General features: G+C 34.1%; 1 protein-coding gene across 4 annotated transcripts in view; it reads right to left on the reverse strand.

Moving 5' to 3' along the window:
- LOC113234572 (signal transducer and activator of transcription 5B) overlaps positions 1–15,824 on the reverse strand; it is a 59,583-nt gene that overhangs the window by 15,152 nt on the left and 28,607 nt on the right. For 2 of the 4 annotated variants that reach the window (XM_026469921.1, XM_026469922.1), the window contains 3 exons: positions 13,196–13,320; positions 11,521–11,673; positions 8,256–8,385 (listed from right to left, as the gene is read on the reverse strand). In XM_026469921.1, the coding sequence (XP_026325706.1) occupies positions 8,256–8,385; positions 11,521–11,673; positions 13,196–13,320 (408 nt within the window). Of the gene's footprint in view, positions 1–3,834; positions 4,067–7,032; positions 7,396–8,255; positions 8,386–11,520; positions 11,674–13,195; positions 13,321–15,824 lie in introns of those variants that run through there. The other 2 variants (XM_026469923.1, XM_026469924.1) reach the window with 2 other exon arrangements.

Here is a 15,824-nt window from a genome sequence, read left to right on the forward strand (position 1 = left end):
TTGTATTGGCCTGCGACATCAAATTTATCAATGTATATTTTATGCTATTACAAATGCACTAAGGCATAAAATTCAAAAATCTGGGACCGATTTTGAAGTATCGCAATGCATTTCCCTCTACGTCCGTCTGAGAGCATTGAAATTTATACCTTATTTCAATTGAAATTGTAAAATATGTATATTACGTAACGTATAAAATAAAACCTAATGTTATCTTCTGGGACGAAAAAACTAATCACGTGTGTGATTACTTCGAATTAATTACATCTCAAGTACCGGTACCGTAGCGGGGTCAATCAAAAATACACATATAATGTATATCGGTAGCATCTCAAATACCGATAACAGGTTCCCGAAAATAACGATATTTTGAATAGTGATACGTAGAAACACGTTATTTTTTTCCTCGAATCGGCAACAATTTGATTTCAAGAGACATACCAACAATGAAATGTCAACATTATAAAAAAGCCTTATTATACATCTTAAAATACAAAATACTGACAAACGAAGTCTTATTACAATTCTCTTAAACTACAATTTTGTAAAAAAAAATCAATTAATATATTTCTAATACTGCTTTTTGTGAAATTTGGAATTAATCTGAGATCTTTGCCACTTGTTTTAACAAGTTCACAGTCCCTCATATTAAGGCGGAAATCACCGTACGTCCACCGGAAGTAGTGTGAAATAGTACTTATTGTTTTTTTCTTTTACTCTGACAATATACAGGGTGTCTCAAGGCTAAAGCACACGGAGGGAACGTATCTTAAATATCATAGATAGAAAAAATTACCGAAAGAAGACTTAAAAGATTTTTAAAATAGGAGCCTGTCTGAACTTTTAAGTAGTAGTCTGAAATTTGAAATATTGCCTGAACAATATTTCGAATTAAATGTAAAATTTCATTGTTTCCGTTTATTTAAGATGCTATGTTATTTAGAAGAAAATAATTCTTATGATTGAGACTTTCGATCAGTTTAGTAAAATTACAGGTACTTGTTTTTTTTATCATTTAGCGGGTTCGATTCCAGGTTCAGACAGGAGATTATTTAAAAAGTCTTTGAATGCAGTAAGAAATGTTTTTAAAATTAAAACGAAGTCTGTAGATGAGGGAGGTTTTCTCGCCGTGGGATGAGATTACGCAGCTCTAGCCAAGTGAAATCTCCAAGTTGTCAAAAAAAAAGATTTATTTTCACCTTGTGTTTTTTCATTTCACCCTACACGCGGAAGGTCCGGGCAGTTGATTCCAAGAAGGGACTCGACCCCTGGAAACCGTTCCGCGACGCAAGATGATGAATTTCACCCTATACGATGGGCAATAAAATATCACCCTATATGAGCGTACGCAATACCAGAAGGTCCGGGTAGCAGTTCCCAAGAAGGGACTCAACTTAGTTAGCCTAAGTGAGCTCTCCGTATTCTCAGATTTGTCTCCCAACGCCCTGTATGCATATAACACTTATATCCAAATAATATTTTATCTACACACATGTCATAAACCCTTGATGTGTTCAAAAATCGCAAATTACGACCAACAAAAAGGTAAACTGTTTTGTTAGAACAAAATTACTATCTGTGAAAATGTTAATAATGCATAATAATAACATCGAATTCTATTTTATTATTACATTCAAATTTCGAACATCTCTGAAAAACAAAACAATTTCTTTCGACCCAATTCTAATATCAGTCGAGATGAAGTTTTATTCGAAATGAAATGGCAATAGAAAACAACTTTGACAAATTTCACACGTTACTCGATATCGAACAATAATATGATAGTTGGGGGCAACTCTAGTATGTCTATGTATTAAATAAAAACTACGGTTGTAGGACATGCGTGAGAAAAGTTTTTATTTGCCGCCATTTCGCTAGTCGTAAAATGCGGTTCTTGAACACATTATAGAGAGCTTATAATATGTGTACACATAAAGTAGTGTATGATGTTTTTTGAAACCCATACTCGTATTCTAATGCCTTTCATTATGTAACAGTCACATAAAGCTACTACTTGTTTTAAAAAAAATTACATCTTTAAAAAACTACCAATATACAAACTTTAAAAAAAATCAGGGCTATGATCTACAAATCAAACCAAAATATTTCACATTGACTGAAGTAGTACGTAGTTGCGACTCCATAAGTACACGTAGACGGTGAATTTGCGACTCCATATCATGTCATGGACTGTGAACGTGTTAAATCCACGCTCAGCAATGAGACGTTCATAAGCCGATAGATATTCAAACGAGATTTTTTTTCAACAAGTTCGAGTAGTTTTAATCGATTAATTAGATTCACTTTTACAAACAAAAGCGCAACAACTCTTGTATAATATAGGAATATTTTTTTTTTAAACAGGCTGATGAAATACAGGGTGACAGTTTAAACGAGTTAAATATTTAAAAAGGCGAATATGTAGTTGATACCCATACCGAATATGTAAAAAAACACTACCATATTTTTAAACATTTTTCTCTAAGAAAATACTGCCTCTAACATTTTGTAATAGTATTAAAAATGATTGAACATCATGGTGGCGAAATGTCCTGGCATTCATTAAAATTCTTAATTACAGTGAATAGCGACGTCTCTAGCCAGGGCTGTAAAGGTGTCTAACTGGGTGACGAAATACTTTCATAGGTGGCACTACGACTAAAAAGCTTAGTTGGCATAGCGTCTGGCACGGTTTGCTAGAAGACGTCGGTTGAATCCGGTCGGAACGAAGGAATTTTTCCTAAAGTTCGATGTTTGTATTAATAATTTATAACAAACTAGTGGAGTAATTTTACAAAAAATAATTGAAACATCTTGACATTCAATAAAACACTTAATTTTGTAATATTCTGCGCAAGATCGAACACGCAGCGAGTGCCCGGTACCCTTACCGCCCCTGCGCACGCTTTGAATGAAGGGAAAACTGAATAGTACTCATTAAGTAGGCTTGGCATGCGGGAATTCAACTTCCTACAGCTCAGCTGTTGTGTTTCATAGAGAAGCCCAAATAAAAAGTGTAGTATTTGTAAAATGACACGAAAGTTTTTTCTTACGTTTAAGGACGATTCTTTTTACATATAGTCGGGGATAATGTAATATTGGTAAAAAGCACGTATCTGCACCAAACCAAAAGTATACAGGAGAGAAAAAATTTAATTACTTTTGTAACAAACCTATTTTCTGTATTAGACGGTATTAAGCCAGATTGTTCACTTATAGTTCCCTAAGAATCCGCTAGATGGCATTGACCATTTGCCGTTAATTCTGAATCGCGGTGTTAAGATTTTCCCTCGAATGGTGACTACTCGAACACAATTTTGTCAATGGGAAGAGAAATCTGAGAATACAGAGAGCTCAATAAGACAACCAGGAGCTGAGTCCCTTCTTGGGAACTGCTACCCGGATCTTCTGACATTTCGTACGCTCATATAGGTTGAAAAAAATCTCATCTCGCGGAACGGTTTCCAGGAGTCGAGTCCCTTCTGGGAACAACCGCCCGGACCTTCCGCATATAGGGTGAAATTGTATTGGCGACATACAAGGTGAAAATAAAAATCTTCTGAACAAACAACACTTGGGAATTCTCACTTGGCTTGTTTTGGCAACCTCATGCAACGGTAGAAAGAACCTCCCTCCTTTACACTTTGTTATTTCAATGGGTACGACTTTCATTTTTGCACAGTAAGCATTAATTTATGTTGTCTACGGACTGATAACAATAAATTCCCGTAAATCACGCTAATTTGGTTGCCACGACATTTACGCTGATTTAATTTGGACACTAAATTACCGAAATGGAGACTCATAATCTAATGCCAATTACGCGTAATTGCACTATCGCCAACGATATTCGGATAAGATATCAGCTACTCGTTTGTCTCTTTAAATATTTATCTCATTCAACCTGTCATCCTGTATAAGGAGATATTCCCATTAAGCCGTAATACAATCTAAAATTTCTATATTATAATAACTTAGCGCAAATCGATATGAAATTGACAACGGTATTTAAAACTGACGACATTTAGTTTTCGTCCTTCAAAGTTGCATGATGGTTGGAGCGCAGCTACAAAAGACAAAAATTATTGGCATTTTTTGAAATTAAATAATAACAATATTGAATATAACGATTTGATTCACATTGATTCCCATTGATTCTTGTTGATTCTAAATTGCCCTCCTTATCATAACTAACGTAACCGAGATTTATAGAGAAGTTGAGGTATTAATTAACGTATCTGGGATCAGCAACACGGGATGTACAACCCTTTTTAAGAGGTTTTCTTTAATATCTTATTTAGTTTCCGTTTTAGAGCGGTAACACACGGCGACTTTATGCATGATTGCATTATGGATGCAAACGCGGTGCAAAGGCGATACAAACGCGATACACGTTTTTAATTAATGAACTAATTTATTTATTTAATGTACTTATTAATTTCACTTTTAAATTTACAATTAACAAAACAGTGTGATTGAATAGAATACGTTTATTTGCTATAATACGGCAATTGCATAGGTCCTAGGTAAAATTAGGTACATTGTATTCAACGAGCAAGCAAATATGCAAATAATAATGGGATTTAATATTTAGCCTGTATAGTTTCAAATTAATGTAATAAATTTGTAAATTCTAAGTATTCTTTATTACTGTAGAAGCATGGTGTCAAAAGCCATTTTGTTAATTGTAAGTTAAATGTATGTCCTTGTAACAATTTAATTTCGTTTGGTAATCTATTGTAAATAATTATACACATGTTGAAGCAGTTATTCTTATAAATTACGTTATGGCAAAAAGGTTGGTATAAAAGATTCATAATTTTTACTCTAGTTTACCTTTGACAAAATTTGCATAAACCTATACATATTTTTCGTACTGTAATAGGTACACGAAGCGAGAATGGGTGGATCCCCAAATGCGCAACGGCTTTTATTGACGTAGATGTGTGATCGACATAGGAAACGTAATCGCGCTCATCCTCGATGTTAGCTCACCGTCTCACACGGTGGAAGCGGCAGCGACGATCAAGAACGACGACGCTATGAGCTTTCATCCAAATATCCCACCCGGTGGATACAAAGTAATTTTCTGTAACAGCTTATATGGTATAATTTAGTGAACATTTCGATAGCACGTTCTATTTTGATCCCAACGCCATCTAGCGGCAAGGGGAGATTACTAATATTTCTTGTACGTGGTGTTACAGTACATAATTATTCAACACAAGGTACAGTATCGATGCTGTCGCGCGTTTGCATCGATGCAATCGCCTATAAATCGCAAGTGTAGCGATGCACGCACGTTTGCTTCGCTCCTAAAAGTCGCAGTGTGTAATCACTCTTATTGTTAAGCAAAATCAGCGCAACTGTCATTTTTAGGTCACAGTTAAGGCTCTGATGCCAATATCTCGAAAGTTACCAAAATGTTATAACAAAGAGGACAGAATTATAAAAATATGATTTAAAAAATTTATTACTTGGCATGTTCCACAAATCCCCAATAAAAATCTCCACTCTGGCGTAGTACTTGCTACGCAGACAGACAAAGCATCGTAGCTTTTAACACTTTGGAAAAGAAAATGCGCGCTGAGTCGATGACATAGTAAAAATTTAATCAAACTTTAGCACTCCACCAGTGGGGAATTTTCAGTAGAAATTTGTGGAACACACCTTAATAAAAATTTCTTAATGTCGAACACAAAATTTATTACATTTCTATTCCTTTTTTTTCTAAAAATTAAAATAAAAAAAATTTTAAGGCAAGTTCACAAGTAGTCAGTCGTATTGTATTTGTTTTAAAAACCATTCACAAATTAACCTGACGATCTGTTATTTACTTAGGACACACCGATCGTTGATCATCAGATCTCGCACCCGCAATAATAAAGTGCCGATGTAAAAAAGTAACATTTCTGAGAAACTGACACAATAAATAAAGATTATTTTAAAAAAAAACGACCTCAAAATTTTGTGGAATAAACGGAAACGATAAACCAAATTCATCCCCTGAATTGTCACTGTTAGAGGTGGAATATTTTCTTGAAATTTGAATGAGACCCCTACTAAGGTACCTTTACATAAGGTCTTTCCAACAAAAAAGTAACATCATCGAATTGAGAATCACTACCCTTAAAAATATTATGCGCCAAATAAAAATAGGTACATGTTTTTTTATATTTCAAATAGCATTAACATAATTACGTAATATGTAATTTAATTATACAAATGTAAAATATATTTTTTAGACGAATAAGAGGCAATTCCAAGCAACACTCACTACTAGTGTTACATATTTTTTTAATCCTTATTTATTTTAGGAACTTTTGTAGAATGCATATCGACTGTAAACTGGCAATCGGTACTATCTCAATTTTGACAACTTAACAGTATAAAAAAAAAATTCTTTGCGTCATTTATATAGCAACTGGTTTATTAAATAAAAATGCGTAGTTTTTAGATATTTTTATTACACATGTACGTACACTACGTATTTTTATTTAATAAACCAGATGCTATATAAATGTATTTTTCTTCATCATGTAAAGTTGTCAAAATTCAGATAGTACCGGTTACCAGAACGTAGTCGATATGCCAGTTCCATCGTATCCTAAACTATAGCTTACATGTCTGGCCGGCGCTGTAGGAGTCGATTCAACAAATAGTAACTAACAGTCTTTGCGTGTTTCGTGTGCTGATTTCCTAGTATACAATTTATAGCACCTACAGACGTTCGGTTGAACTGCAGGTGTCACATCAGAAAGCAATAAACTTTTTGTAATAATATCATTAAATTTGAACAAAACACGATTTACAACAAATACTTAGTTGTAAATAGTTTTAGTCCTCGGGCATTAATGGGTTTTAACCCGATTTAATTAAGAAAAAGGGCCGAATTAAAACCCGGGCGCTTGCTTATCTCTGGTCAAGGCTCAAAATTCTCGAGAGCGAAAACCAAAGTAAGCTATTTTAATCGAATTTGTCAGTTTCAAAAAAGAAATGTTTCTTGTCGTCACTTTATTATAGAGGCAGCGAGAAATTATGGCTTTTTAAGTCGAAACTCAAAAATTGAGTCGAGTTTCAAAACAAGACAACTCGTCGAAAGTCTTAGAACAATTTATAAAAATAAAACGTAAAAAAAACTTAAAAACGAAGGCACCCTATATTGCAAACAATCGTTACCCTACATTAAGTATAATATTGAGATTATTTATCAAGCTTAATATAAAGAATAATTTAAAAAATAATGAAAGCATTTATGCGCTAACTATAACACAAATTTCTTTAAAAAAAATGACATAAAAAGGATGTGACTATTAAAAAAATATGACGGTAAAAAACTACAACTAAACTTAAAAAAAATTCTCGAAGCCTGCAACTTAAAAATCAATCATGTACCTAAAGAGAAGAGAGAAAAGAAAATAAATAAAAAATAATTAAAAGCGTGTCGTGACTAATAACTATTATGAGAATCTTTTCATTTTTTCAACACTTCTGATGTTATTTAAAAGTAGTGCATACTTTATATAACTACACTTTATTTATATAAATTAAGTGTAAATAGAGTGGGTGCTCAATTAAAGTGTTGCCGCCATTTAGAGTTCATTCGCATAATGACATATTTCAGCTACGCATAATGACACACAGACCATTATGCGTATGTCATTATTTTTCCTTATAAATAAAATTGTTAATATGTAATTTACCAGTAATATTATTTTGTTATGTGTATTATCATTATGCGAATTTATACGCATAATGGTACAGACGATGCCTTAAGATGCCTGACCCCGTGTGAAAAAATATGTTAGACAAACAACCTGTGAGCCGTAAAATTTTTTTTGGTATGACTTCTTTATTGCATAATTACTGAATGAAGTTTTAAGAACCTTATGAATAATATTGCCCATTGGCTACTTCGCACGGGCGCAAGATCTCCCAATAGATATTTTGAATAAAAACCTTTAGTTTGATTAGAGAATGAAATTTTTCTTTATTATTTATGATATTATTACGTAAATTATTGAATAGATACAGATAACCCGGAAAAAGCATACTTAATGGTTACAGTTTAAGGTTTTCAAGAAGTACCGGCAATACCGGGAGTACCGGTACTGGAACCGGACCAGTTTTGCAAGCCCTAGTAACCATTAGAATCAAGAAGTCTGCTACGAGGTCAGGTATCTTAGTCTATCGACTGTGCCAGTCATAACGTGTTTAATTTGTATATTTGTCACGTATAAAAAAGATATACACACCTGCTCTGAACTGAAGGGGTGTTGCGATGCGAGTCTGGCGAATGTGCGGAGTACGCCGGCGACGGACTGATGTACGGCGGCAGGGTCGTCACTAGTCCGGGGCGTACGTAGCCGTTAGTTGAAGCGGTCTCTGTGATAACATATAATTGTTAATGTCAGTCGCTTCTCGATTGGAAACTTTAAGAGCGTACACATATCGATGTTGGAAATTTGACAAAATGTCTCTTAGGACATTTCAAATTTCCACCAGCGATGTAAGGGTAATAATTTCATCGATGTATCGAATTTTGAAATATCGAAAGCGACATTTTGTAGTAAGGAACATTTTCCATTACAACATAATATTCCTTACGTTTTTCAAATTTCCACCGTTGATATACAGGGACGTATTTTATACACGCAAATTATCATTTATTGCTGCGCTGACCTCCCTGAGAAGAACGAACAAGAAACTCTAGGGATTGCTCTTTTCAAATAACTGCCTCCGTGGCCGAACGGTTACCATGCCGGACTGCCATGCAGAGGTCCCAGGTTCGATTCCCGGGTCGGGAGAAATATTTGTATGGCCTACATTTATTTCTCTCGTGAGTTTGGGTGTAATTTGTGGTTGTCTACGTGTGTGTCCATGGCACCCGCGACACAGGGTATCCCTAGTACGGGGCTATGTTGAGTGTGTACGTTATTACGTTATTAAATAAACTTAAATGCTATAGAATATAATTTGAATCATAATTGTGTGGAATCTAGACTCACGTTGTTTCCATACATCTTTATCCAACAAATACTTTTCAATTTTGTAATATGACTTTTCAATTAAAATACTTTTAATGTAAGTTTTAAACGAAATCGTGGTACCATGAGTTTGGAATTTGTTCTAAGGTTAATATTATGGATATCTTCTTATTTTTACAGGCATACAAAATATTGGAGTAAATGTACTACAATGTCACAGTCATAAATAATACCAGTCTTCTTAAACTTTTCTCTGAGAGAAGCCCGAGAATCTAAACGGTACACAGAACGATTCGCTGGTTTTTGCAAAACAAATATGGTTTGTATATCTGCGTTTCATATACGGCAAAGAACAATGACGATCTTCCATATAATAATAATAATAATATTTATATATTTCTCACAAAAGCAGCATGTAAGCCAATTAAATATACGTGACATAATACAATTTTGTAATAACAACTACTTAACTGAGTGACTGGCGTTCGTTATAAGCTTGAAAAGCCTGAATTATACGGGTCGCCAGACTCACCCCTCGAACAAGAAAAACTGTTTTTACTGTTGTGATTAGCTCCGTTTTGTCGAGTATATAACCAGAAATAGAGACGAAATGGCATTTAATTTGTTTGAAAACGATTCTGCCAAATCATTACGGTGATAACTGCGCTCCGATTGGCCAGCCCGAATTCGAAACAATTGACGGGTGTCGTCAATTATTTCACCTGTTAACTTAAACTTTGCTATAATGGACGATAATTGCAAAATTACATATTTAATATTTAATTACAGATGAAATGTGATTCCGTTTGTTTTGTAACTAGATGTTTTGCTGTTGCCACACCGCCGAACGGAACAGCCTGCCATTGTTAGAGATATTATATTTATTATAATAAATACAGAATATTTTTGGAATACACGGAGACGTACACACAGGTCAGTTGTTGGCGCTGTACTATTTCAGCTTACTAATTTGTGATTTCAGCGCAAACGAGAGTTGATATTTAAAAGTGATATAAGGCCCATTTGCCTGACGAGTTGCCAGGAATGGATGGCCCTTATTTCGTCTCTACTTCTGGTTATACTCGATGTAAGGTTCCAATTGATATTGAAAATTTGCTATTCATGAGGTTTAAAACTATAGTGAAACAAAAACTTTACACTAAAGGTTATTATACAACTTATGCGTACTTGGATGACAAAAATCCGCGTTATTGACCTGTTTAACTCTTTCAGATATTCTCGATCTAAGATGTTTAAATTAAATATTGTAATGATAAATTGATTCAAATGTATATTTAAGCAACCCCTAGAGTTTCTTGCTCATTCTTCTCAGGGGAATCTGCCTTACGAATGAGCGGTAGAGTTTAACCAATGTGACGAGTTCAAGTGTAATAATACTTACCTATGAAATCAACATTATTTGACTTGACCTGATTTGAAAGAAGAACTTTATGAACAGCTCTTCGGGCACTTTAAACTTTTTCAAATTATATTAACAGTCCATGGCGGTAGCATGGCAGTATGTGTCAAAGTCAAAGTCAAAGTCAAAGATTATTTATTCCATAGGTAAAATAAATTTACACTTGAAAACGTCACATTTAAGCTACTGCTCGTGTCATAAACCTCCCCGTGATAATATTTATTACAGTTGATCAAGCTAAGTTTGCTTATTTGGTAATGACCAATTGTAATACATTTTGAAGAACAAGGAGAAGGATATGAAATATCTATATATCTTTGTCGTTTAATAATCGCCGCGAAAATGATGAAACAAAAAATGTCGGGTTTTTGTAGTATCTGTTTTTGCATATTTTTTTAAATTATATTAGTCATTATTTACGTATTTCTAATTACTCTTATGCGTTGAACTGTATTAAAAATGTTCTCCTCACCTTTTCCCAATTAGGGCGTGGGTTAAGGGGTGGGTTAGAATTTGGGTTGGGGGGTTAGGGTTTGGGTTGGGGGGTTAGGATTTAGGTTGGGGGTTAGGGTTTGGGTTGGGGGGTTAGGGCTGAGTTAGGGGGTGGTTCAGCCCACGTGGGACCCCCAACCGACCCCCCAAACGGCCCCCCACCAGCCTCCCAACCGGCTTCCCGTCGGCTTCCCACCGGCCCCCCAACCGGCCGGATAGAAGGAATTTATTCTAACTTTTCGATCCTTGTATGAATAATTATAACAAACTAGTGGAAAAATTTCACAAAAAAAAAATTTAATATCTTTGTGGTGAAACATTCATTACAATAAAAATTTAATTAGCTTACATTTATCTCTCTTGTGAATTTGGGTGTAACTTGTGGTTGTTTATATGTGTGCCCATGACTTCCACAGCACAGGGTTTCCCTAGTGCGGGGCATGAGTATTTTATTTATTAATTTTATTTATTTACATATGAAATTTTTTGATGATGACCTTATACAATTTTTTTTTTTGTATTATTATTATTATTTTTTAATCGTTAGTGATTTTATATTATATATATATATATATATATATATATGATATTATATTATATTATAACATCACTTCAACTGACCTTGCTTAGAATAAAATTTGGCGAAGACGTCATCCTTGGGGGTGCTGGGGTACAGGAATTGAAGCTGCCCCAAATCTGAGATACGGTCAGCGAGAGAGCGCAGCGACAGGTCGCGCGACGTGAATGGCTGCAGGCTGAACACTTCATTTCCCTCTGCCATAAAAAGAAACAATACTAAGTAAGTAAATTCTTAATTTCCTCTACAAATTCGTAACAATATGAAGGTAAGTATAATTTTTTATACTCATATTGAGAGATGGATGGATGAAAGCGCGCCGCACAGTGGGCCCAAATTGATAATTCTTGGACATAGGAATAACATGTGGAGTACCGAGCAAATTTTTTTAATGTGATAGATAATAACATTCCTAACAATTTTAATTCTCGTATTTCTTGAAAAGTTGACAATTTCGGAGAAAAAAAAACATTTTTTTTGTATGGAGAAATATACATTTTATTTTTTATCTCAAAATATACGAAAATGTACTGTGCGTTACTTACAGTATAGTTTCAATTTTCTTTATAGAAAAAAATAATCCGTCTGCAAGTACTTTGCGGCTTTATAAGTAAATTACTAACTCTTTTATGTACTTTTTTTAACAAAATACATGAGTTTCGACTAAAGAAAAATTAATTTTAGTGTCATTTTGAGAGTGTTGTAACAATAACACGAAAGTTCAGTAGAAACCAGTACATTGTGTTAAAAAAATAACAAATCTAAAATTTTGACACCTTTTTACTCGTAAAGCCGCAAGTACCTACAGATGGATTATTTTTTTCTTGATAGAGAATGATTGGACCTATACTGTAAAAAATAAAAGCGCTTCAGTCATGCATTAATGTAGTATTTCTACCAACGACTTATATCTATAGACAAGAACAATCACACAACTACATGTTCCAAACAACTACTATGAATAGTGATAAAGTTTTGTTTTAGTGTTGAATTTTGTCAAAGGTATCAGTACTGCAGTACCGTGGACAGACGTGACAGTCTATACCTATTGGGCATGAGCTAATGAGTAAAGCCACTGGCAGTCGCTATTAGTTGTACAATACATTTCAGTGTGGCCTTCCGCGTACTGTTTATAATTATTATATTATTATTAAGGAAAAGAAAAATACAGTCGAGTTGTTGAAATTATTGATGTTATGTCATGCAGCCTAGTCTCTTTTTACACTGGTCGATTTGATGTGAAACTATTGACACCCATTGACTTACAAATAAATGGACGACGGGTCTAATACAAAAACCAGGAAAAAAATGTCCCAAGTCAACCTATTTAAACGTAGTGACATGTAAAGGAATATGAAAAAGCTAAAACGTTGAATTTAAATTGTAATGTCATCGCAGTACTGTCTAATTTTGCTTGCTTCGCTATCAGTCGAACAAACGAAGATTAGAGCGTGAATGATGCTCTGTATACGATTTTAACGCCCTAGAAGTTCGGACACTTTTTAGCGCTGACCCGACGTCCATATAATTGTAAGTCAATGACGACACCCGTAAATTGTTTCGAATCGATGCGCTGTTGTCACCGTAGTGATTTGGCAGAATAGTTTTCAAACAAATTAAATTACATTTCGTCTCTATTTCTGTCTCTATTTACTATACTCGATGGTTAGTACATAGATATCGTTGTTTCAACAGTCGTCACATCCAATGAAATCTTACCTCCAGTCCAAGCGATGGTGATTCCACCAAGTTCTGAGTCAGAGAAACGTAGTAAGAAGGTTCCTGGTGGACATTTGGACAGCATGTCTTCAGCTTGCTTCTTCTGGATGAAGCCCATTATCAAGCTGTTACATAAAAACAAGTATAAGGTTTTTTTATGATACCGAGTGACGGGACGAACAAGTCGTGCGCCTGGTGGTAAGCGACACGCCTGTCCAAAGCAGTTGTAGTGCCACTCTGAGAGAAAATCTGGGGACACTGCCACTGCGCCCGTCACACTGAGTTTAATTTGACAAGTCCCATGTGTTTGTAATTTCACCAGCGCCCTTACCCTTCAGATCCGGAACGCAGTAATGCTTACATTACTGCTTGACGGTTGAAATAGGTAAGGTGGCAGAGCTCTAATGCTACTCAAGTTCCAAAATCGTAATTTAGTTTTCTACATATTAGGGAACACATGGGGGTCACTCTACACATGTTTAGAGTTATAGCGAATGACTAACTGACGGTTAACAATATAGGGCGAAATAAATTCCAGCTGCAAACATTTTCTGTCTTTTCGGTTGTTGTTGATGTTGCCGTTTAAATCGTCAACCACTTGTCAGTGTTGCTATTTAAACTAGTTTTGAATGACAGTTTCCAAAATATACAATAGGTTTCTATATCCATTTTTTGGAATGAAGATTTTGTGAATCTGTGTGGCGTCGTAGCTCCCAAACAACTGGATTGATCTTTAAAAGTGTGTGTGTGTCTGTGTGTGACTCATTTGACATTGTTGTATAATTAACATGTTTAAGGATTTTTTGTACGGGTTTAGAGACAATTTTGAAAAACAGCCCTTTCTAAAAAGTAGGGCTAACAATACGAGACCAGTGTTGTTTTTGGAGTACACTGTATTGAACCGGGGACTTTTTTAATTTTTAACCGACTTAAAAAGGAGGTTCTCAATTTGACAGTATTTTTGTATGTATAATATTTCACCTCTAAGGGAGGCAAATTAGGAGATGAATCCATTTTATTGGATTCCACTCGCTTTCCGTTAACCGATTTCAATACAATTCGGCAAATAGATGTAATACCACAAACTTTTGAGGTAGATTTTTTTTATTACAATTATAAGTTCCAACAGGTACAAAATATAAGCACATAATTGAACATAGATTACAATATGGGAGATAGGAGCCAGAAGTCTATATTATAAGATCTATGTAAATGAAAATAAAATTCGTAATTAAGTATAATGACCTAGAATTAATGTTGGATTGTTCGTATCTATTTATTTTAATTTTTAAATCATGTACCTATTACTTAATATCTTGTTAATAATATAAATTACTATAAATTCAAATGTTAAATTGCAATGCCCGAACAGGGGGCCTACCACAACCTCTTAAAACAATATTACTTTAACCTTACATTGACTTTTCGTACCATAACACGCTTAAAGTAAGCTTATTGTAATGTTAAAATTATGATGTTGTGACTATTCATTCCCTCAGTTCGTACTACTACGGCGCGACTTTAACATTAAAGTAATATTGCTCTTATGTCAAATTTAGCAATCTTAAAATAGTTACACGGATGAAATGGAAACAATATTATTTTCAGGTTTATTGTCTTAATATTGATTTGTAATGATTAAAAGTTAAGTTGAACTTATTTATTTACATATATCTCTTCAATATTTTGTTTATTTTTTATTTATTAGCATACAGTAAATAATTTTTCTTTAAATAAAAATACGCGATGTTTATTTCGTAAAATTATAACAGCGCATTCTATATGCTCCTTGGCGAAATTAACAGTTGACACTAGACTATAGTTCCGAATTCACAACGTGACTATCAAGACTCAGCTTGTTTTATTTATTTTTCTTTATGAAAATGTGGAATAATTATTGAAAACAACGTAATTTTAATAGATTTCATTAATACATACTTTTCTTTTTTTAACAGTCAAAATTCTCTGAATGTAAATAACATTAAGTACTTAAACATTATATTACGATAAGACGATTCGGAACATCAAAACAGAAAGAGATGGCATTGTATAGTTCACATAGCGTTATCTCTTTCCTATTTTTAGTAAGGAATAGTCAATAAGAATATGGGAAATCATTACTTCTTTCAATCACTTTTGCAATAATACATTACTTGGTTGACAGGTTCGTCATGCCACGAATATGAGTAATAATACTATAATAAGCTTACACGTTTCTTTATCACGTTACTTTAAGCTTGAAATATGATTGTTTTTGGAAAGGTTATGGTAAGATCCCCAGGGTCATGTACTGTGACTGTGATCGTTATTAAGATCAATTTTACACAAATTGTACATGCAGCAATAATGAATAAATAAATAAACAAGTAGGTAATCCCTGTGCTATGGAACTCCTCGGTCTCCCTCTCGGCAATAGTACAGGCGGTAAACAAAATAAGGTTATTTCATAGTTATGGTTATGAAATGACAATAAAAATTCTTACTGTTTACCTAGAGTCATAAACAGGAGGCAAATAAATTAGAAAAATATTTAAAAAATCCAAAATACAAAAAATTGAAAAGGAACATTACATATTTGAAAATTAAACCAAAAACAAAATTAAACTAGTGCGTGCGTGCGTGCGTGCGT

Source organism: Hyposmocoma kahamanoa, unplaced genomic scaffold, assembly GCF_003589595.1.
Source record: "Hyposmocoma kahamanoa isolate Upper Pololo Valley unplaced genomic scaffold, ASM358959v1 84, whole genome shotgun sequence".
In the NCBI taxonomy this organism is placed as follows: Eukaryota; Metazoa; Arthropoda; class Insecta; order Lepidoptera; family Cosmopterigidae; genus Hyposmocoma; species Hyposmocoma kahamanoa.